General features: G+C 49.3%; 1 protein-coding gene, 2 long non-coding RNA genes and 1 other non-coding gene across 5 annotated transcripts in view; 2 read left to right on the forward strand and 2 right to left on the reverse strand.

Annotated features, from left to right (window-relative positions):
* LOC125091911 (uncharacterized) overlaps window positions 1-5,292 on the reverse strand; it is a 60,652-nt gene extending 55,360 nt beyond the window's left edge. The window contains exon 1 of the long non-coding RNA XR_007124784.1: window positions 4,826-5,292. This is a non-coding gene — a long non-coding RNA (uncharacterized LOC125091911). The remainder of the gene's footprint in view (window positions 1-4,825) is intronic.
* Window positions 5,293-6,028: 736 nt separating this feature from the next.
* Window positions 6,029-12,844, reverse strand: LOC125091910 (rhox homeobox family member 2B-like). Its single transcript, XM_047716049.1, has 4 exons — window positions 12,633-12,844; window positions 11,960-12,467; window positions 10,593-10,638; window positions 6,029-6,532 (listed from the first exon to the last, which is right to left on the reverse strand). The coding sequence occupies exons 1-4, from the start codon at window positions 12,763-12,765 to the stop codon at window positions 6,218-6,220; spliced, it is 1,002 nt and encodes a 333-aa protein (XP_047572005.1). The 5' UTR covers window positions 12,766-12,844; the 3' UTR covers window positions 6,029-6,217.
* Window positions 12,370-22,445, forward strand: LOC125091912 (uncharacterized). 2 transcript variants are annotated; one of them, XR_007124786.1, is made up of 5 exons: window positions 12,370-13,912; window positions 14,027-14,084; window positions 14,215-15,214; window positions 15,438-15,575; window positions 20,570-22,445. It is a non-coding gene; the product is annotated as an uncharacterized LOC125091912 (long non-coding RNA). The 2 variants fall into 2 exon arrangements; XR_007124785.1 differs by lacking the exon at window positions 12,370-13,912 and having other exon boundaries at window positions 13,953-15,214.
* On the forward strand, window positions 21,197-21,303 carry LOC125092508 (U6 spliceosomal RNA). Its single transcript, XR_007124969.1, has one exon. It is a non-coding gene; the product is annotated as a U6 spliceosomal RNA (small nuclear RNA).
* Window positions 22,446-22,526: the final 81 nt, after the last annotated feature.

Here is a 22,526-nt window from a genome sequence, read left to right on the forward strand (position 1 = left end):
ATATAGTATACTATATGTAAAAAACCCTAAAGACCACCAAAAAACTATGAGAATTAATAAATTTGGTAAACATATAAGATACAAAATCAATATATAGAAATATGTTGTGTTTCTTCACAATAATGACAAAATATCAGAAAGAAAGTTAGGAAAACAATCCCATTTACAACTGCACCAGAAAAAATTGCTTAGGAGTAAATTTAACCAAGTTGAAAGGCCTGTAATCTGAAAACAATAAACCACTGATTAAAAAAAAAAATTGAACACATGGGGCCTCTGGGTGGCTCAGTGGGTTAAGCCTTCAGCTCAGGTCATGATCTCAGGGTTCTGGGATTGAGCCCCGCATCAGTTGAGGGGGGTCTCTGCTCAGCAGGAAGCCCGCTTCCCCCTCTCTCTCTCTGCCTGCTTCTCTGCCTACTTGTGATCTCTGTCAAATAAAGAAGTAAAAGCTTTAAAAAAATTGAACATAATATAAATAGTAAGATATACCCTCCTCATTGATTAGAAGAATTAATATTGTTAAAATATCCATACTACCCAAACCAATCTACATATTCAATGCAATCCCTATCAAAATACCAACAGTATTTTTCACAGAACTAGAACAAATGATCCTAAATTTTGCATGGAACTACGAAAGACCCCGAATAGATAAAGCAATCCTGAGAAGGAAGAACAAAGCTGGAAATATCACAGTCCCAGATTTCAAATTATATTACAATGTTATACAAATCAAAACAGCACATTTGTCCCAAAAACACATACAGACGGCCAATACACATTAAAAGATGCTTAACATCACTAGTTACCACAGAAATGGGAATCAAAACAACATGAGGTGTCACCTCACCCAACTCAGAATGGCTAAAATCAAAGTCAAGAAATAACTGTTGAGGAGGATGTAGAGAAAAGGAAACCCCTGTGCACTCTTTGTGGAAATGGAAATTGGTGCAATCATTGTGGAAAACACTAGGAAAGATCTTCAAAAAATTAAAAATAGAAAACACCGTATGATCAAGTAATTCCACTCCTGGGTATATACCCAAAGAATGCAAAAACACTAATTCAAGAAGATATACTCATCCTTATATTTATTTCAAGATTATTCACAAAGCCCAGACATTGAAGCAACCTGTGTCCACTGATGGATGAATAAAAAAGACGTGAAATATACACACAATGGAATATTACTCAGCCTTAAAAAAAGAATGAAATCTTCCCATTTACAAAAACATGGATGGACCTGGAGGGTATGATGCTGCATAAGGTAAATCAGAAGGAAAAAGACAAATACCATATGATTTCATGTGTCTATGGACTCTAAAAAACAAAACAAATTCATAAACAAACAAAAAACAGAAACAGACACAGATAACAAACTGGTAGTTGCCAGAGGAAAGGGAGTAAGGGATGGAATAGGCAAATTAGGTGAAGGGACTTAAGAGTAACAAACTACCACTTATAAATGTCACAGGGGTACCTGGGTGGCTCAGTGGGTTAAGGGCCAGACTCTTGCATTTTGGCTCAGGTCATGGGTTGTGAAATGGAGCCCTGAACCCCACAAAGGGCTCTATCCTCAGCAGGGAGTCTGCTTAAAGATGTTCTCCCTCTGCCCCTCTCCCTTTTGGTCTCACTCTCTCAAATAAATAAATCTTCAAAAAAATAAATTAAATAAAATAAATGTAGCAGAGGTGAAAGCTACAAAATAGAAAATATAGTCAATAATATTCTAATGTTGTACAGTGACAGACAGTAACTTCACATATGATGAACACTGCATAATTCATTAAGGCATTATGTAGAGAATTCTCCCATTACTAAATTGTATACCTGAAACTAGTAACATTGTGTGTCAACTACCTCAAACTAAGAAAAACACACAAAAAAATTTTTTAATGAAAAAAGAAACCGGGGTGCCTGGGTGGCTCAGTGGGTTAAACCTCTGCCTTCGGCTCAGGTCACGATCCCAGGGTCCTGGGATCGAGTCCCGCATCAGGCTCTTTGCTTAGCAGGGGGCCTGCTTCCCTCTCTCTCTCTCTTTCTGCCTGCCTCTCTGCCTACTTGTGATCTCTGTCAAATAAATAAATAAAATCTTAAAAAAAAGAAACTGAAGATAAAACAAATAAATAGAAACATATATATACTATGATCATAGATTAGAAGAATGAATATTGTTAAAATGTCTATAATACACAAAACAACACCAGGTTTAATGTGATCCCTATGAAAATACCTATAGTGGGGTTTTTTGTGGTTGTTTTCTGTTAAGCTATATTTTAATTCCAGTATAGTTAACATACAGTGTCATATTACTTACAGGTATAAAATATAGTAATTCAACAATTCCATACCTCACCCTGTGCTCATCCAGACAAATGCATTCCTTAATCCCCATTTCACCCATCCTTCCACCCACTCTGGTAACCATCAGTTTGTTCTTTATACTTAAGAGTATGTTTTCTGTTTTCTCTCTCTCTTTTTTTCCTTTGCTCATTTGTTTGGCTTCTTAAATTCCATATATAAGTATATAGCATTAGACTCCCTAGCTCCATCCGTGTCATTGTAAATGGATTCACAGAATTAGAACAAATAAACCTGAAATTTCCTTGGAAACACAAAAGAACCAGAATAGCCAAAGCAGCCTTAAGAACAAATCTGGAGGTACCACAGTATCAGATTTCAAACTATACTTTAAAGCAATAGTAATCAAAGCAGAATGGTACTACTGGCAAAAGCACAGGTATGGGAGATCAATAGAACATAACAGCCCATAACAGCCTGGGGTGCCTGGGTGCCTCAGGCAGTTAAGCAGTTGCCTTCCGATCAGGGTGTGATCCCAGAGTCCTGAGCAAGGAGTCTGCTTCTTCCTCTCCCTTTGTCCCTCTCCTCTGCTCATGCTCTCTTCCGCACACAAACGCATGCTCTCGCTCTCTCAAATAAATAAATAAAATCTTAAAAAATATATATATAACATAACAGCCCAGAAATAAAACCAAGCTTATATGGTCAATTAATCTATGACAAAGGAGACAAGAATATACAATGAGGAGAAAAAACCAATCTCTTCAATAATGGTGCTAAGAAAATGAATAGCTACCTGCAGAAGAATGAAATTGGACCCCTTTCTTGCTCAATACATGAAAATAAACCAAAAATAAATGAAAAACCAAAATGTAAATGGGAAGCCTGGGTGCTTCAGATGGTTAAGCATCTGACTCTTCATCTCAGCTCAGGTCTTGATCTCAGTGTCATGAGTTTGAGCCCCATGTCTGGCTCTAAGCTGGGCATGGAGCCTACTTAAAAAAATAACACTAAAATAAAAGAAACTAATAAAGACCAAAATGTAAGATCTGAAACCATAAAACTCCCAAAAGAAAACACAGAAAATTTACAAACACCAGCCATAACGATATTTGTCTGGATATATCTCCTCAGGTATGGGGAAAAAAAGCAGAAATGATTAAATAGGACTACATCAAACTAAAAAGCTTTTGCACAGCAATGGAAATCATCAAGGAAACAAAAAAGCAACCTCCAGAATAGAGAAAATATTTGCAAACCATATCTGATAAGGGGTTAATATTAATAATTTATAATCAATGCGTACAACTCAACACCAAAACAAAAATCGAATCAAAAAAGGGCAAAGTACCTAAATAAACCTTTTTCTTAAAAAAAATTACATATGGCCAATGGACACATTAAAAGATGCTCAACATCACTAAATATCAGAGAAATACAAATCAAAACCATGCTATAACCTAACACCAGTAAGAAGGCCCAGGGTGAAAAGAGAAAAAAACAAGTGTTGCACAGAAATGTGTAGAAGAGGGAACACTTCTGCAATATTTGTGGGAACGTAGACTGATGCAGCCCCTATGAGAAACAGTGTTGACATCCCTCAAAAAATTAAGAATACAGGCATCATACAATACAGTAATTCTACTTCTGGGGATTTACCCCAACATGAACAAAAATACTAATATGAAAAAACATATTCACCCTGATACTTATTCCAGCATTATATACAATAGCAAAGGAATGGAATCAATTTATGCGTCCATCCATGGATGACTGGATAAAAAAGATGTGGTATAGATGCACAATAGAATATTTACTCAGCCATACTGAAGAATGAAACCTTACCATTAGTGGTAATGTGGATGATTCCAGACGGCATTATGCTACGAAAAATATCAGACAGAGAAACACAAATAGCATATGATTTTGCTAAAAAATGGAATCTAAAAAACAAATCAACAAACAAAACAGAAACAGAATAAAAATTGTAGAGAACAAACGAGGTTGCCCGAAAGGAGGGGTTGGGGGATGGGCAAAATAGATGAAGGGAATTAGGAGGTGCGAAATTGCAGTCCAAAATAAATACGTATCCGCATGAAAAGTAAAGCACAGGGAATATAATCAATGATATAATAATAACCTTCTATGGTGACATATGGTGAACTATAATGCCATGGTGAACAATTCCAAATATACATAATTGCCGAATCATTACGCCATACATTTGAAATTATGATATTTTATGTAGAGTACATTTCTTTTAAATTCTTTACGTAAAAAACAAAAGATATACACAGGAAAATTCAAAGAAAATAAAATCGATAAAATAAGACTATAAAATATACAATAATAAAAAAGGAAAAATACAATACATACCGAACGAAAATTAAAAACCAATATGAACAGTAAAATAAAATATGAAATGAAATGATAAAATAAAAAAACACCCAGGTTCCCTCTAGCGCCTGATACTATTAAATTGCACAATTAAAAGAAATAGCACGGTGTCAATCAAGATACATACCACAAGTGGTTTCAAAAATTGATCCTGGAATCAAACCCGAAGATGGTGCCACACTGCTCCTGAGAACACACCTTGAGAGGCAGATGAAGAATCGGGTCGAGGGCCCTCAGCCAAAGGCTGCGGCCACACAGGTCTCTGCAGGGAGGAAGGAGGTGAGTCACAGCGGCAGCTGCGCAGAGTCCGCAACGTCGCCCGCCAGGGGGATGGGGGCTGCGAAGAAACGCTACGCTTTCCCCATCCCGAGGCAACACCCCGGAACCACAGCTAGCACGAGAGGGGGGCCAGGCGGGAGATCGCGGACACCTCGGCTCACAGAAGCCGCAGCGGCGCCACAACGCAAAACTGGGGTACCGGGGGAGACATTTTGGGTGCACCGGCAAAACTCGTCCCCAGGGCAGGGGTCGTCCTGGCAACAAGGAGGGTGGTGTGTGCCAGGGTAAATAACCCGATCGGGCAACAGGTACACGCCCTCGGTTCCGCAGGAGCCCCTCTCCCTGCCGGAGTCCCAGCGGACAAAAAGCCCTGTCCTTGCATAGCCGCGGGCTTGCATCGCCCGCACCCAAGGACCGCGGGCCACCCGCAGCATCTCGCCGAAAGGGGCCGGGCGGCTGGGAGCTGGCGACCGAGCGACGCCTGCCCTCGGCCTCTGGGGAGTGGGGAGAAAGGGTGGACAGAGAGCCCCGTGCTGGCCTTGAAAGGGGCTCCTCTCGTGCTACCCTTGCGGACGCAGGACGCAGGACCCTCCCGCCCAATGCGGTCGCCGCGTCTACTCCACCCAGAGGGCCGGCGGCGGACACCACTTGCGGAGCTCCAGCAGCACGCTCGGCTGCCGCTTCTCCGCGAGCCCCGTGAGTAGCCCCTTAGAAGTGTCCCTTCCAGATCCCGGGTGGGCCTCAGCTCCTCAACGCCACTGGGGCTCAGCACAGCCTGCAAGCACACTGTTCTCTCCCTTAGAAGCTGACGCCACCCGGTCTTGCACGGCGGCGCCGTTCGGCTGGGGCGGGGGCGGGGCGGTGTGGAGGGCGGGGGAAGACGGGGTGCTGGAGGACACGGTGGGTCCTTGTAAGCCGGCCGAGGGCACTTGGGGGAACTTCAGATGGCCATGGCCTCCTGATGGTGGCTCAGGCACGCGGGTGCGTGAAAGCAGCCCACCCCATGCACTGACCGCACGGCGCACACAAAACAGATACACAGAGAGTGAATTCATAACTTTATTGAAAAGACAACAAGTGCCCCCAGATAGAGGGTCCGTGACTTTGCACTTCTCTCGAATACATTTAGCGGGCATTTAGTGAACTGCTCTTTCGGGTGAGCTCCACAGAACGGGAATCGGCTGCAAATGTTGCCCCGTGGGAAAAAACGGTCACGGAGGCCATTGCGTGGGAAAAGAGCTTACAAGAAAACCATGGACGGGGGATACCCGGGAGCGACCACGGGAGGGCAGCCGCAGGGCGGGTAAGGCGGAGGACGCCAGGGCGGAGGAGGCAAGAAGACCACAGGGAAGGGTGGCATGGGCGGCGGGGGGGGCCCCAGCAGCACTGGCTCGCGAAGAACCCACATGTATTCCGGCTCCTGAATGAGGATGGCACGGCAGGGTCCACCCACGTTAACGACGACGGGGGGGGGCATGGCCACGGGGGGCATGTTTCTGAACCTCAGTGCCCTCTGATGTCTCCTCCACTTGGCCCTCCTATTCTTAAACCAAACCTTCAATCAGAGAGAAAAAGGGATCGTTTTAGTACATTGAGCATTGAACGTCATCCATGAAAAAACACAGCAGGCTACTCTCTCTGCCCTTAAGCTTTGCAACTGCATGGGGGAAGCTATTTCCTCCTTGCTAAAACAGCTTAGGGAAGGTAGGGCCATGGGCCCCTCCCCTGCAGCTCCCCCGGACAGGGCACCCACCATGTGCCAGGCTCTGGCTCAGCTCCCTGCTTTGACTGGCCTCCCACCTTGCATGTGACTTCTCCCCATTCTCAGCAGCAGGTGCAGCTGAGGAACTGCTCTCCGTCCCTGCTGTGACTTTTACCCCTGGGATGCCTGTGTCCTCCCAGCTGACCGACAGCTGTGCAGTGGCCACTACTCCCTAGTGACTAGGCAGGTGTCACCCTGCTTCTGGGGGAAGCTCAGATCGTTCAAAGGCCCTGCTGAGGGGAACAACCCCCATTTTGAAAAGCCCATCTTCAACACAGACTAAGCAAATAATCCAGAGGAACGTGCTGGGTCTTGCAACAACAGCTTTCCTTTAAGGATGACAAAAGGGTCATTCCTCTTCTGAAACCTCTTCCCAGTGAAAAAGAGGGCATTGTGAGCGAGGCTTTGGACATGGAGGGCCCAAGAGCCTGTGGCTGGTCTTGCTGGGACAGAAGGAAGCTGGACACTATCTGAATATTAGAGATGTTGGGGACAATGCCTGTTTACATGAACTAGGACCAGACTGACGAAATTCTTATACCCTTGCCCAGCCAGCAGCCTGGGGGCAGAGAGGCATGCCGCCCTCACTGTGCCCCATTCCGCCTCATCCAGCCTGCCCCACCCTCCAGGCTTTCCTGGGCTCAGCAGCCTGTCAGCTCCCTCTGCTCTGGCTGCGCTTCCAGCACCCTGGACAGGACCCCTGCTCTCTTGCTCTAGCTCTCTCTCAATCAATCAATCAATCAATCAATCAATAAAATCTTTAAAAAAAATAAAAGGAAATTCAAAGCGCTGTAGAGTTTGGAAACAGAGGAGAACATTATGTGTTTTTTCTCACTTGCGTCTTGTGACTCCTTTTCCCTTCAGACCCGACTGAGAGAGCAGGGTGCCAGCCCAAGCTGGGGAACATCAGCTCACCCAAACTTAAGGGTACCTGTTCCTCTGAGCTTGCTTTGCCTGCTCCACAGAGCAGAGAGGCCTGGGCCTCTCCAGGTCTGGGCACAGCTGACTGGGAGCCCAGCCCCTGGTCCCGGGGGCCTGCTTTGTAGGCGGCCTGTGTGACCTCCCTACCTCTGGTCCGCAGCCCCTCTCCATCACAGATTACGCTCTGTGCGGGCAGCAAAGCAAATGGACCCACTCTGACTTTTCTATTCCATTTTCCCCTTCTTACTTCTCTCTTCCCCCCCCCAAATTTTCCTTTGATTCCACTCAGGCGAGAGATGGCCTCAATCACCCCCTGATCCATGGACCCACAAATTAGCCATCACCCACTGAGCCAATGAAAAAGTCTTTCCAATCAGCACATGCCAGAATCCAGCCTAACTAAGAGCCAGTCCCCACTAGTGACAAATGCCACACAATCTCTTCGTAAAAGGACCACAAAAGGAAGACCAAGATCTCAGGTGTCAGACATTCCTCTCCGGAATGTCCACTAACCTGCTCGGTGGTTTCAGAAATTAGAATGTGAGTCCTATGCCGAAGGCATCATCCTCGCCTGCCGCTTCCCCCTGTGCTCCCATCCCACGGCAGCCACCTGGCTGGACCGGCCTCCACCTTGGCTAGCTTGGTGGGACCTTGCTGGAAAGTGTTGTTTCTGTCTATTTGCTCTATGAGACCGATTTCAAAGGTGGCACCTCCCCCCTCCCATGTCCACCATAATACACCATCTACTATTTAAGAAGGTTTTCAGGCTGACGGATCTTTCCTCTCTCAGGCTGAAGGAGTTCCAGAAAATGAAGACGTAGGCCCGCCACTCTCCACACCTGTTTGCCAAATACTTAAAAGCAACAGCTCTAAAAATAAATTAATGAAATTTAAGATTTTTTAAGTAAAACAAAATATTTTCTTCAGTTGAAAAGTGAAATTGCCTTCGTCTGAATCCTAGAGCAAGAAATCGTATTATATTAGGGCGCCTGAGTGGTTCACTGGGTTCAGCGTCTGCCTTCAGCTTGGGTCAAGATCCTAGAGTCCCAGGATCCAGCCCCATGAGGGGCAGCTCCCTGCTCAGCAGGAAGCCTGCTTCTCCCTCTGCCCCTCCAGGCTGGTGGGCTTGGGTTAGCTCGGTGGTGTGCTCACTCCCTCTCTCAAATAAATAAAACCTTTAAACAACAACAAAAAAAGTAATCATATATATTAAAAAAAAAAAAAACACCAAAACAGCAACAGACCTAGACACTTGCACTAAAAACAGTTAAGAGTAAAAAGAAATGTTTGAACTTTTAAAATTAAAAAAACATTTATACTGACAGAATAAAATTGTTTTGGTCTGAATCCTAGAGAAATAAAATCATAATATTAAGAGGGAAAAGCATAGCAGGAGCCCCAGGCGGTTGTACTTGACGCCCTACCCTCCGCCTAAGTCTCAGCTTCACTGGACAGAAGGTAGTTGCTTATCTGCTGTGTCATATGTGTGAAATCTTCCCTCAAGCCTACGCCAAAATATTTGTAAATTCGCTCCTTATGCAACGAGCTTATGCTTGTTTTCAAAAAATGAGTGTAATTCAGCTCCTTAGTGCATTAATTTGAATGATTTCCACTTCAGACTCCCTCCCGACGTGACCCGATGATGAAGAGGGGCCCGCATGATAATCCTCTCAGGAGTGGAGCTGTACGTGAGTAGGTGCGCTTGCGGCTATCCTTTTCTTTCGATGTGTATAAAATGTCTATGTTTCTGGAGCTATTATTATAAAATAACATTCCATATTATATATATAAGCATATATATATTACAAAATAAAACCCATTATAAAATGGGGTACAGATAAATGTATTATATATATAATATCTACAAGTCACATGAGTAATTATACAGGAGTATATATGAATTACATAAATATACCCTTATACTATAATACTTAAATAATACATGATGATGCTGTTGTAGAAAACCATTACTACTATATAATGATATTGCTGTATCAACATATGACCATACCAATCAAGAACTAGTATCACTTAATAATAAATATTAATCTGCAATTGACACAATAAAGAACACTCTACTGGCTCTAGTATATGGCAATTATATACTACATAAGACTATAATAATAGCATCATGGATAATACTTATATTAATTATCTGTGAATTATATAAATATATTTTGTATTAGCTACAACAATTAGGTCACACTGATATATATATGTATATATATGTATACATATATATATAGTACTCATCTGTTACTGAAAATACTTAAAAAAATAGACTTCTGATATTCTGCGTATTCCTTGTATATACGTTCAACATATCAAATATATGTTCTGTCTTAGGTAAAGATATACGCATCTATTCTATGAATTAATGTACTTCATCCAGCATATAATTGATATGCATACTTACTCCATTTGATGTATTTCTATCTTACATATTGGTATTAGATATAAATACGTAGGTAGGTTTGTATATAGATAACTATTACCTACAAAGATAGTGCGTATACTATATATAGGCTCTGTAATTCTGGTTACATTTCTATTTACACTATATTTAAAAATTTATATAAATACGAGTATTCTATGTCTAATTCAGTGACATCTAAAAGTATATATACGTACAGTTTATACAAACATATATGTGTATTTTATACAAGGGATACTATACTATACTGATTTTTCCATTCCTTTAGGAAATCGCATTCCCTCTGGAAATGGGCAATTTCCCTAGCCTGGGCTTTCTTTCTCCCATTTCCCCCCCCCCGACCCCCACCGAGACCCAGAAGTTCAACACTTATTTCCCAAAACTAGCAAAGGCAACAAGACCCGGGAAGGTGAGAAGGTCTAGGACAGAGGTGTCCAAGTCCTGAAGCCTGTTGTAGAACCGCTCCCAGCCAAATGGTTTTTTTTCTGGTTTACTGACCTGCACTCTGGCTTCAGGCACGTTCATGAATCTTGCAAGCTCCTGGCTGAGGGGAGAAAATCCCAAGTACTCAGGATTGGGAGTTGGGGGTGAGTTAAAATAGAGGATTTTTCCTTCCTCTTCCTAAAATTTGTCCTCAGGGAGGCGTCAGTGACATCTGATGGACCAATCTCTACATTAGAAAAAGTCACACCATTTCGGGATTTACAGTGAGATTCAGGTGACCAAGAATGGAAGGAAAGCCAGGGCTCCCGGTTGAAGGAGGCAAAGTCCCCAAGAGCACGGGAAATTCTAATTCCGTTTCTTCTGGTGTTACCAATTACAAAATGAAGAGGATCTCTCTCTACAGACTTTCGATCTTTGCTCTTACCCATTTTATGGATTAACTTAGAGCCCTCTCATAAGGTGCTGTCCCTTCATCTCTCTCTCTCTCTCTATCCCCGACCACCCCTCCCATTTCTCTCTCTCTCTCTCTCTGTGTGATGATCAGGTTCGAGTACATTCCCACTGGGTGCTAAGGGACGGCACCAACTGCTGTTCATTCCTTGGTGGTGTTATTTTCAAGTTTTGGTCACACTGACGTCCCCCGTCCTCCCCCCGCACCTCCCCCCACGGGCGGACGCCACGCCCCCACCACTCTTCTGGACCCTCTAGGTTGAACTTTCCGCAAGCAACATTTTTTCCCCCCGCAAGCAACATTTAATTGTACTTCTTTTTACTTCAGATTTTCAGATTTTCATTTCAAATAATCTCTACGACCGGCATGGGGCTGGAATTTAAGACCCCAAAGTCAAGAGTTGCAGGCTCAACCGACTGAGCCAGCCTTTTCTTTTGTTTTTCTTTCGTTTTGCTTTAACTTTTAAGGTTTTTCAAGACCTCTAGCAAAATCTAAGGGAAGGCAGAACATTCAGGAATCCAGATAGTTTCCGACTGTAGTCTTAAAAATGTAAAAATGAGTGCAGGGGCCTCACGGTGGGTGTAGAGATTCCTTAAAATGAACAATTTGTACAAAAGTGATGACGAGCAGGTTTCTGACGACGTTAGAGAGAGGTAGGCTCGTAAGCCCTTCGCTCCCGCGTGTCAGACCTGCGGCCCTCGTCCCCGCCAGCCTGCTTCCAGCAGGACCTTCCTCTACTAAGGGCGGCGGACACTTTGCGGGCCGGACGCGTTCAAATGGGCGTGAACGTCCGCCTTCAGCCCCCGCCCCCGCCCGCGTGCCCGGCAGCCTGGAGGCCGCTGGCCTTTCCGTCCGCGGCGAGGACCCACACGCTGAGAGTCCGCCCGCGCCCCCCCCCCCCCGGGCCGCCCCGCCCCCCCGGCCCGCCCGCGCCTCCCCGGGCCCGCGCCCAGGGCCGCAGTCCGCTTACCGCATCAGCGCGTTGGGATACTGGGTGCGCTGGAACAAGCTCTCCAGCTCGCGCAGCTGCAGCCGGCTGAACGGGACGCCATGGGCCGCCCGCTGCCCGGCCCCCGGTGCCCGGCCTGGGGCGGCGGCCTGGGGCGGCGGGCCCTCCGGCAGCGGCGGCCCCTCGGGCAGCGGCGGCCCCTCGGCCCCCTGTGGCCCCTCCGGCTCGGGCTGGCCCTCCTGCCCCTCCTGCCCCTCCTGCTTCTCCGGCTGCCCTGGCGCAGGCGGTGGAAATTCTGCGGCCTCGCGGCCATCCGCCGGCTTGTCGACGCCGCCGCCATCACTGTCGCCGACGCCATCGCTGTCGCTGACGCCATCGCTGTCCGCCTCCTCCTGGACTTCAGCGGCTCCAGGGCCCCGCTCAGGTGCGAACTCGGCCCCCGCTTCCGCCGCCGCTCCCTCTCCGGCATCTTCGGGAGCCTCGGGGTCTCCGGGCTCTCCGGTTAGTGACATCGCCTCAGGCTGGGTTTCTGCAAAGGACAAGATCCACACAGAAAGATCAGGGCGTCGGAGCCCGGGGCTGTGGGAAGGAGGGGGTGAGGGACAGCCTCTGCGGGGTGACCGGACCGCTCCCCTCGCCCGGGGACCTTGGTCTCTGGGGCTCGACGCCGGCGCCTGTCCCAATGGGCACGGACCTTGCGACACTTCCCGCTCTTCGTCGACGCCCAGGCTGAGGAAGCCGGTGCCCTCGTCCTGGTCTGGGCCCGGAGGCTCCATATCCCTGTTGCCGTTTGGCACAGATTCCCCGTCAGACCCCGCGGGCTCCATGGGGGACGCAGAGAGCGGTGGCCTGCCGACCGGCTTCCGCCAAACGGTCCTGGCGTTGTCAGGTTCCGGGAAGTCTGAGTAGCCGCCCTCCCTATATATACCCCCCACCCCCCGCTGCGGCGGGGGTGGGGGGGTGCTCGCCGAGGTGCGCATGCGGCTCGGGCTCGGGCCCCAAGCCTGCCTGTGCACTTGCGAGGGTACTCCCGGAGGGAGCACTTGGCCTAGGGCATCCGAGCCGTCGCGGCCTAGCTAGAGAGGCTGAGTCTTCCAGTCGGCGCTGGGCTCACACGCCCCAGACTGGGGGCCTGTGCCCCCCAGGGAAAGTCGCCGCGCTGGATCGTGCCAGCCCGTGTGGGCAGGGGAAGACGCAGAGCCCACCCTAGCTCTGGAGACCCCACCGAGGGCTTGGGAGAAGGTCCCTGGCCAGCCCTGCGAATCCAGCAGCCGCCACTAGGCAGGAAATAGTCATCCGAGGACTGTGATGGGCTCTGAGGTGGCACAGTCTGAGGCTTTTCGGGGAGACGACCCAAGTCAGAGCCCGCCACACCCCCGGCTCCCCGGGAACGGGAGCTGGTGCTGGGGTCTTCTGAGCGTGTCTGGTGCCCAGATGCACCGTGCAGATGAAACCATGCTTGCCCCTTCACAGGGGCCTGGGCCTCCGGGATTTTAGTCCCGAAGCCACACTTCATGTCGGGGCTGCGAACCTGCACGGGGCTTAGCCCCTTCCAAGTCGGCTCAAACTGGACAGCCCTCCCACGGGTTGGGGTTTTGTTCAGTTTTCCTCGTTCAAACGTTGCTCTTCTCATCGCCACCATGGATGCCAAAACCCCTTCGGGCACAGCGTCTATACCTCCGCCTCGAGACTTCTCTCTACAAGCATGCATGTTCCTTATGGTGGGACCCTTTGGATCTGGGTCATTACCCACTTCCTGGCCTTTGCCCCCCCCCCCCCCCCCCCCCCGCCCGCCCCGACACTCTCCTCCCCTGGGTTTTCCATGAAATATCTTCCTGAGCCCTTGTTGAGGAATAGATGAATTTTATTTCTTGCTTGTTGTTTTTCTTTTCCGTTCTTGTTTTTGTTTCTTCTAGCGAGGATACATCCTTATTGGTTGGAGAGTTGAGTTGAGCAAGTTTTTGGTTTCTCCAGGTGAGTCGAATAAAGGGACAGGGCCCAGAGGTTTGGGGGATGGAAGGAATCGATGATAGTGACTATACAGTTTGTCCCAATTCAGTAAATGCCAGGTGTCCTGCATTCTTTCAGAAGTGAATTTTACATCCAAAGAAGAAAACCCTAAGCATATACTGAGCTCAGCCTGATGGTAGGCATGATTTTTTTTTTTTTTTTCAAATGAAAGAGAGCAGGCCCGATTGAGGGCTCTGTGGTTTTCCCTTCTGGAACTGTTTTATAGATGCTCCAACACCTATTACTATCCTAACTATTGGAAATAGCTCCTAGGCCCGGGTCCTGTGCTGGACAATGTCCCTGAAGGACCCCGCGATCACCGCACAGCCGAGCTCACCACTCTAGTTGAAATCCGAAGCTACAGCATTCCCACGGGCTCCCGAGGGCATCGTGGGCCCAAGGTACCTCAGCCACCGCGCCTGAGGGGGGAGAAGTGCCCCTGCCTCGTGGTCCTGGAGGATGGCTCAGACACCCACCGCAGGTTTGGGGACCAGTCCCTTTTCACAGGTGTGGTAAGGGATGGAGACTGCACTACCCCCTCCTGACTCGAACCAAATGTCTCCTCCTGGGCTTTGGTCTTGTTGAGTGCCGCCGGCCCCCGACCGGCACCCCCTGGCCAGGTAGCCCGGGCACAATTTTGACCCGAGTCTACTTATTGTGTGAGAGACCTCAAGGGCTTCCGTCCTGTGCCTGTTGGCCTCCCTGCGGTCTCCGCGTGCCCTTTCCTGCCTCCGTCTCCACGGAGCGGTCCTGTCTGCTGCCCTTCAGTCTCTCGTGGGACCCTCGGCCTCTCTCGCCCTACCTGGGCATCAGGTGTGCTAGCATTTACTTACACCGTTTCCTTCCATCACTTCACCCTTGGCACACCTTAGGAAGCAAATGAAACCTCGTCCTTAGCAAAAATAGCCCCGAGTCACGGTTCCTTGGGTCCCGCTCATCGGAGGGGGGCTCTGGAGCCAGAGGGATGCCGGCGGCCTCCGGCTCGCTCATCCCTTGCGAGCTGGCGGGGCTGCGGATCTGCTTGGTCTCACTCTGCCCTGGTTTCCTCGTCTGTAAGAGGAGAGCAACGACCTCGGCAGCGTGCTGCCGGAGTGACTGAGATGACACACAGGAACTATGGCTGATGGCCCTGCCCTGCCCTCCCCCATCTGGACTGCAGCCCGTCTTGTGTTGCTTTACTCACAGGCGCCATGAGAGCAGAGAGCCGCTGGTTCGTCGCCGGCGGTCGGTCGGCAACGAGGACAGATCGTGATCTTGTGACCTAAGGTCTCTAGCCTTACCTGTCCCGTGGGGCTCTGTTTCGGTTTCTTGTTTTCTTGTTTTATTTTTCTTAAAGAATCTGTCTACCCAGTGTGGGGCTGGGACCCCTGACTCCAAGATCAAGAGCCACGGGCTCCCCCACCTGAGCCAGCCAGGCTTCCCCCACCGTGTCCCTTGGTACCTACACGGGCTTCAGGCAGTAAACCTGTGTTGGCCGCTGTGTTTCCAGGGCCCTCTGCCAGGCAGTGCGGGGAAGGAGTCCCGTCCAGACCCAGCCGTCCTGGCGCCCTGGTTCTCCCAGCCCACGGGAGAGACAGAAGCTGGAAGTGATGGAGTCCCAGCAGCACTAACGCGCTCTGCGACCCAGGTAAATCGGCTGATCTGTCTGGGCCTCCCGGGCCCCCTCTGCGAGATGGGGATCACGATGGCCCCTGCTCTCCCGAGGGGAGCTGTGGCTCTTACTCGAGGTGATGCAAGTAAGGCCTAGGGGGAGGGCTCGGTCCGCTGGAGCCCACGCTGGAGTGAAGGGGCGAGGCCTGAGTGGGGTCAGACTGGACGTGGGCCCTGCCTGTGGTCAAAGGAGCCGGACAGGGCGTCTCAGCCCAGCTCCCGAGCGGAGCCTCGGACCTGTGCTTGCTCGTGCTGGTGACCTCCCGGGAGTGCTCCCTGTGCACTGCAGCCTGGCTCGTGGGCCTTACCGCTGTCCCTTGAGGAGGGCTGGGCGCTGGGTGCCGGGGGTGGTAGACGCATTGTGGGTTTTTCCTTTTCGCCTTAACCAAGGCAGTGCAGGCTGAGAGAGGTTCGGTGACTTTGGCAAGGTGACACAGCTTGGTGGAGGGGGCCCAGGAGCCAAACCTCTGCAGCGACTGGTCCTAGCAGCCCCTGGTCCAAGCCGATTTGGCTTCTGGCGAGTCGTGGGGCTTCCCTTCCACCTCAGAGGCCGTCAGAGTCCGGTCCGTGGCAAGCAGGCTGTGCCTTGAGCTTCGGGACAAGGGGGTAGTGTGAGCAGCCCCAGCAGGGAGGAGAGGAGACGTCTGAACTTGTCTCGGGGCACCCGGACACGGCCGGAGGGCTCTGGAGTGTGAGCTGGAGAGGAAGCTAGGGAGAAGTCTGCAGGGAACTCTGTATTGAGGGGCCAAAAGGTTGCAACGTCAGGTGGGGCCCGAGTTCGAGGAGGGCGTTGGAATGTGTACCTTTGGGATGATGGAAGCTGACAGTGGGTGGTCATGGGGGCGCCCTGATGAAAGCGCGGTTGTAGGATGAGTTTCCGGGGCGGGGGGAGCCTCCGCTGGCCCCGGGTTCCGTTCATTGTAGTTAGTGGGGGGTGGGGATCAAGGTCCGGAGCCAGAGCCCTTACTTGGAGGCCACTGGCGTCCACCAGGTACGTCGGGAGGTCCCTGGAATTGGAGTGGAAAATTCCGTGTGTGGTGGCATTGCAGTAATGTGTACCTTTCATCAGCTCGAGGGGGGACAGTGCCCCTAACCACCCCTCCCACCTCAGGAAACATCAGAGGAAAGACCAGGGACTTGAGTAGAGTAAGCGGCTGTGGACTTGGGGCACACGCTTCTGGTTTCAGGGCACAGCCTCGTTCGTCTTCTTTCTGGCTCTCTCTCTGCTCACTGCATGGCAGGGGCAAGGCTGACTGTCCCGGTGCCTCCGTTTCCCCAACGGGAAATAGGGCAATGATCCCTGTCACTACCACTGCCACTAGAATAATGACAATCCTCCCACGGACTTCTTATGAAGTCAGAATGAAGTATGGAAAGATGGCTGCCTTTTCTCTCTCCTTCTTCCCTCTCTCTCTTTCAGCCTTCCCTCTCTCTTTTCCTCCCCCATCACTTTATCTCTTCTTCCCTTCTTTCTTCCTTCCCTCCCTACCTCTCTCCGACATCTCCCCTTCCTGTTCCCTCCTTCCTCCTTCTCTCCCTCCTCCCTCCCTCTCTGTGCCTTCTCCCTCCCTTTCCCTACCTCCTTCCTTCTTCCGTCTTCCCACTCCCTCCTCTTACTCCATCCCTCTTTGTCTCCTTCTTTCCCTCCCTGCCTTTCCTCCCTCCTCCCTCCCTCCTTCTCACCCTTCCTTCTGCCTCTTCCCTTCTCTCCCTCCTCCCTCCATTCCTCTGTTTCTTTTTTCTTCCCTATCATGTGTGTTTGTGCACATGTGTATTTAAGTGTGTCAGTCTGTGTCTTTGTACCATGAACAAGCTTCAAAGATATAAGCAAGTCATCGAAAAAAAGATAATACATGATTTGAAATCACATATCATCTAGAACAAGGGAAATGCCATACCTAAGTAACAAAGCAATATGTGGGAGTTGAGTAAAGGTAGAATTTATATTCAGTACAATTCTGGAAACATAGTCTGAAGAGGTAGACTTTAAGATTACTCTTGAAGCATGGATAGAAGTTCTTACTGGCCTTCCTCAGATAAACTCTTCCTCCTCAATAACAAAAGTAACATATCATGGAGTGCCTGGCTGGCTCAGTCAGTAGAACCTGGGGCTCTCTTTTTTTTTTTTTTAGGATTTTATTTATTTATTTAGAGAGCAAGAGGAAGAGAGTGAGCACAAGCAGGTGGAGGTGGAGAGGGAGAGGGAGAAGAAGCAGTCTCCTTGCTGAGCAGGATCCCAGGATTCTGGGATCGTGACCTGAGCCAAAGGCAGAGGCTTAACAGACTGAGCCACCCCGGCGCCCCAGAGAGGGAAAGAATCTTAAGCAGACTGTGCTCTGAGCAGGGCGCCCCATGGGCAGATCCCACCCTCCCGGATCAGGATCTGAGCCTGAATCAATAATCAGCTGATTAACTGACTTAGCTGCAGGGGTGCCCATCATAATCTAATTCTAAATAAAAAGTAGTTAAAATAATAATAATAACAATGAAATAAACCTACTAATTATTATCTATTCCCATGTGAAAGGTGCCCTCCCTGTACCAGGAGGTTAAAAAGTCCTGAGGACTCGGGGCGCTTGGGTGGCTCAGGTCATGGTCTCGGGGTCCTGGGATCGAGCCCCAGATCAGACTCTCTGCTCGTTCCCAGGACCCTGAGATCATGACCTGAGCTGAAGGCAGAGGCTTAATTAACCCTGAGCCACCCAGGCGTCCCTCATCACTTTTTCTACGAGTTTTGTTTTTTTCTTTTAAGATTCCACATGTATATGAGATCATACAGTATTCGACCAAAGAAAATACTAGCGGAGCCCTCCGTCTACTTTGCAAACATGGTAATAATTGTTTTATGAAACCAGTATTGGAAATAGGCAACTAGCGCCAGCCTATACCTTAGCTGGCCCGCTTTGTGCTTTGGCTGTATGGATGCAGATTTGACCTCCAGTAGACCTGGGTCTCCCCAAAATGAGCTCCAAGACACTGGCTTCTTTAGCCGACATGCTCATGCAGCAGAAGGAGCAAATGCTAAGATGGGAAGGGGAAATGAGACGACAGACAGGGAGAGGCTTCTGCCGAGGCTCTCCTTTGAGGCTTCCTGGGTCAGCATGAGGCCTGCTGTCTGTTGGGCCACCCTGCACACCAGAACATCCCTGTCACCAAGGTCAGTGGGGACCAGGGTAAAACCTTGTCTGGGGAGAATTCCCTCTTCCCATGCTAACTGTGAGGGATCCCGCCAGTTGTCTCAGTTCGGCCCCCAGTAAGTGGAGCTAACTCCCCATTCCATGGAGCCAGGCAGCCCCCTTTCCACTTGACACCTGGATGAGGTCCTCAGGGACAGCCTGGGCCTGGGTGTGTGTGTGTGTGTGTGTGTGTGTGTGTGTGTGTGTGTGTGTGTGCACGCACACGCTTGTGCGTTGGAAGGGAACGGCCAGGCCCTCCTCGGCACTGCCATTTCACCTTCTCTGCCTTTAGCATTGTGTGGGTGGTTACCGACAAAACAGACCAGAGCTTGTCCTCCTCACTGTCGGGGTCATTGTGCTGCCTTCCCCTGGAGCACAGCGGTCCTCCTCCTCCGCGGAATTTCTCTGATTTGTCTCCCCCAGAGGTCGAAGCTCCTGCATTTCCAGGCAGTGTCCTTGCTGGGTAGTCCGCCCGGAGAGAAGCGGCCAAGGGCCAAGCCCAGTGCGTCTGGTGGTTTGAAGCACCTGTTCGGGAGGACAGCCGCCTCCTTCCTGGGAGGGACAGGAATGTCAACCTCCCTGCCTTTAGTCACTTCAAGTGACACTAGCCAGCTCGGCCCAAGGGCTGAGGACTCCATGGGCTTCTGGGACGAGGCTAGAATGACGTCTTCCCCAGCAGATTCCAGCGTGCCAGCAGCAGAGGCAAGCCTGCTGTTTACTGAGGTGACGGCTCCAGGCGCGCTTGGGTTCTGGCCTCAGCCGCCATCTCTGCCTTCGTGGCTCCTTTACCTGCCACGGGGGCCCACAGGGAAAAGGACGTTTCTCGACTCAAAGTACTATAGTGGAGGAAAAAGAACTTTCCCTTCACCCTTCTAGGTTAGGCTGTGCAGGGGAGCAATATTTGCCCCCCTCCATGTGTCTCCTTGGTACGTAGATTCATTTTGGTAATTTTTTTTTAATTTTATTTATTGGGACACCTGGGTGGCTCAGTCATTAAGTGTCTGCCTTCAGCTCAGGTCATGATCCCAGGATCGTGGGATCGAGCCCCACATCGGGCTCTCTGCTCAGCGTGGAGACTGCTTCCCTTCCTCTCTCTTTGCCTGCCTCTCTGTCTACTTGTGATCTCTGTCTGTCAAATAAATAAATAAAGTCTTAAAAAAATAAAAAAGAAAGACAGTGGTCAATGATAAAGTTCTAGAACCTAGGTGAGGTTCGATGGGGTGAGGTCTGGAGCCGATGGCTAAGAAAGAATTCTTAAGACGTCTCTGGTGCAAAAAGGTGGTTTATTAAAGCACGGGGACAGGACCCATGGGCAGGAGAGATGCTGCCCCGCTATCCTGAGGAGTGGCTGATTATATACACAGGAGTTGGGTAGGTGAGGACAAAGGGGGTGTTAAGAAGGGCTGTCACGGTAAAGAAGACTGTCAGGATATTAGAGGCCTGATTATTGTCAAGCCAAGGCCGTTTTTCCCTCTAATGAGGCACTAACATGAAGACAATTGGGAGTTTCCTGGTGGAATGTCACATTCCTCTTATCAAACATCCTTGTTAGTGAGACTTAGGTTTAGAAGAAATTTAGCTTTATTTACATTTCCTTTTACCTCAGCCTCCTTCAGTTTTTATGGAGGGGAGGGTGACGTTAGGGCTTGAGGAACTGAGTTATTTGCCTCTGGAAATTGGGCTGTTGATAAGACAGCTTCTTTGTTGTAAATCACTAGGACATTTGTAGACCGAGGGAAACTCTTGTCTTGCAGGATTGTGATCTCTGCAAGTTAACTATTTGTTTTTCTTTTAGGGCAGCCAGGGGTGCCTGAGGAATGTCACACATATTACTGAGAGGAGTGGGTAGACAGGAGGTGCAAGGTGCCAGCTTTTGCTTTGTCCTCAGCCAGCCTTCTGCTCCCTCATCAGTCAACACTAGGAAATGCTTTTTGGTTTCAAGATCATCTGGTGAGAATGGCAATGGGCATGTCTGCACAGGAACATTCTTGAATTTCCCTCACTCCCAGCAAGGCCTGAGGTCTCTGGGTGACAGTAACATCCCCTTTGTGGAAGCCTGACATTGCAGCCACTTCTCTGACATCTGTCACTCACGAGTGAGAAAGATAGGAAGAAGGAATAAAATATTCATGGCCACCGTGGCCAAGAGCATATGCTTTCCCAAGAAAACAGAGCGTTCCACACTGGGAACATACAAGCACTGTGAAACTGGTCTCTGATCAACTCCCATGAAGGGAAACTCTGATGTGACCAGGACACCTGGTCTGTAGTTTCTGCAATCACTTCACATGACCGTGGCGGCCACAATTGATCGCTTTCTACACAGAACTCCATGAAACTAGCCTCGCATTGCTACAGATTCATCAAAAACAAAGGTGGAACTGAGAAAAAAGTAATCCTTTAAAAAAAAAAAAGTGGGCCTGTGCTCGCTTCAGCGGCATGTACATTAAAATTGGAACAATACAGAGACGGTGAGCACGGTCCCTGCATAAGGGTGAGGTGCAAATTCGTGAAGCATTCTGTATTTTAAAGAACAAAAAAAAAAGTAGGCCTGGCTTCTTCACTTCACCAACCTTTCCTTGTTTTTCTCTACACTGACATCTGTACACAGAGAAGCCAGCAGGAACAAAGCAAAGGTATGCTGCTTCTTCTCAATGAGGGATTATTCTAGAACACTGCTCAGGAGACGTCTCCTTACTCTTGATTTGAGCAGCAGTAAACCAACTGGTCCCCTTTCAGTGTTGAACAACAGGAATTGGGTTCCTCTCAAGGATGTTGAAGGTGACAAAATACTTTTAAAGGCGTCATGGTCAGCTTCTGAGCTGGAGAAAGATCGATAAAATGCTGTCCTGGGCCGGTGTGGTGGGTAGGGGAGTGGTGGGGATGGAAGAAAAGGGAGAAGAGCCTCTTTCTGGCCTTGATGGAATCTCTTCTCATTTTTCTGCTGAAGCAACAGAACCTGTGTGCCAGAATGGCTTCTATTCCCCAGTCTCCTCCACAAAAAGGGAGGGTCGTGAACGGAATTTGAAACCTACTGGTTCGGTGTTTGGTAGCCATCTTCCCCTGAATCCCTGTGAGGAGCTTCTTAAGAGGTTTCCCCAGAGTCCAGTGTTCAGCCCGAACATGTCAGCATGAGTGGAGCTAGTCTCCGGAAATGACACTGTCCTCTCACTAGGGACTCACCCCACCCCATCTTGCACATATCTGTGGTCCCAAAGGGGCAAGGTGGGGATAAAGGTGGGCCGAGGGATAGAAGAGAATATATGGGTCAGGGCAAGCTCATCATGGGTCCTTGGTGAGCTTCTGTGACGTGCAGGGCGCACACAGAGCGATTCCGGGATGTAGCCTCGTGAAAGGAAACCTTTGTGGAGGCCAAGAAAAACAAGGCTGTACCCACCTCGAGTCTAACCCTCGAGTCTGACATAAGTCAGCCATCTTGACAAAGCAAAAGCTGGCACCTTGCACCCCCTCTCCACCCACTCCCCTCCCCTCGGTAGTATGTGTGAACAAATAGTTAACTTGCAGAGATCGCGATCCTGCAAGACAGGAGTCTCCCTCAGTTTACAAATGTCCCAGTGCTAAATCTCACTAGCAAGGACGCTTGATAGGAGGAATGTGACATTCCACCAGGAAACTCCCAGCGGTCTTCCTGTTAGTGCCTCATTAGAGGGAAAAACAGCCTTGGCTTGATAATAACTAGGCCTCCAATATCCTGACAGTCTTCTTTACCCTGATAGCCCTTCTGAATATCC

The sequence above is a fragment of the Lutra lutra genome, chromosome X (genome assembly GCF_902655055.1).
Source record: "Lutra lutra chromosome X, mLutLut1.2, whole genome shotgun sequence".
Lineage (NCBI taxonomy): Eukaryota > Metazoa > Chordata > Mammalia > Carnivora > Mustelidae > Lutra > Lutra lutra.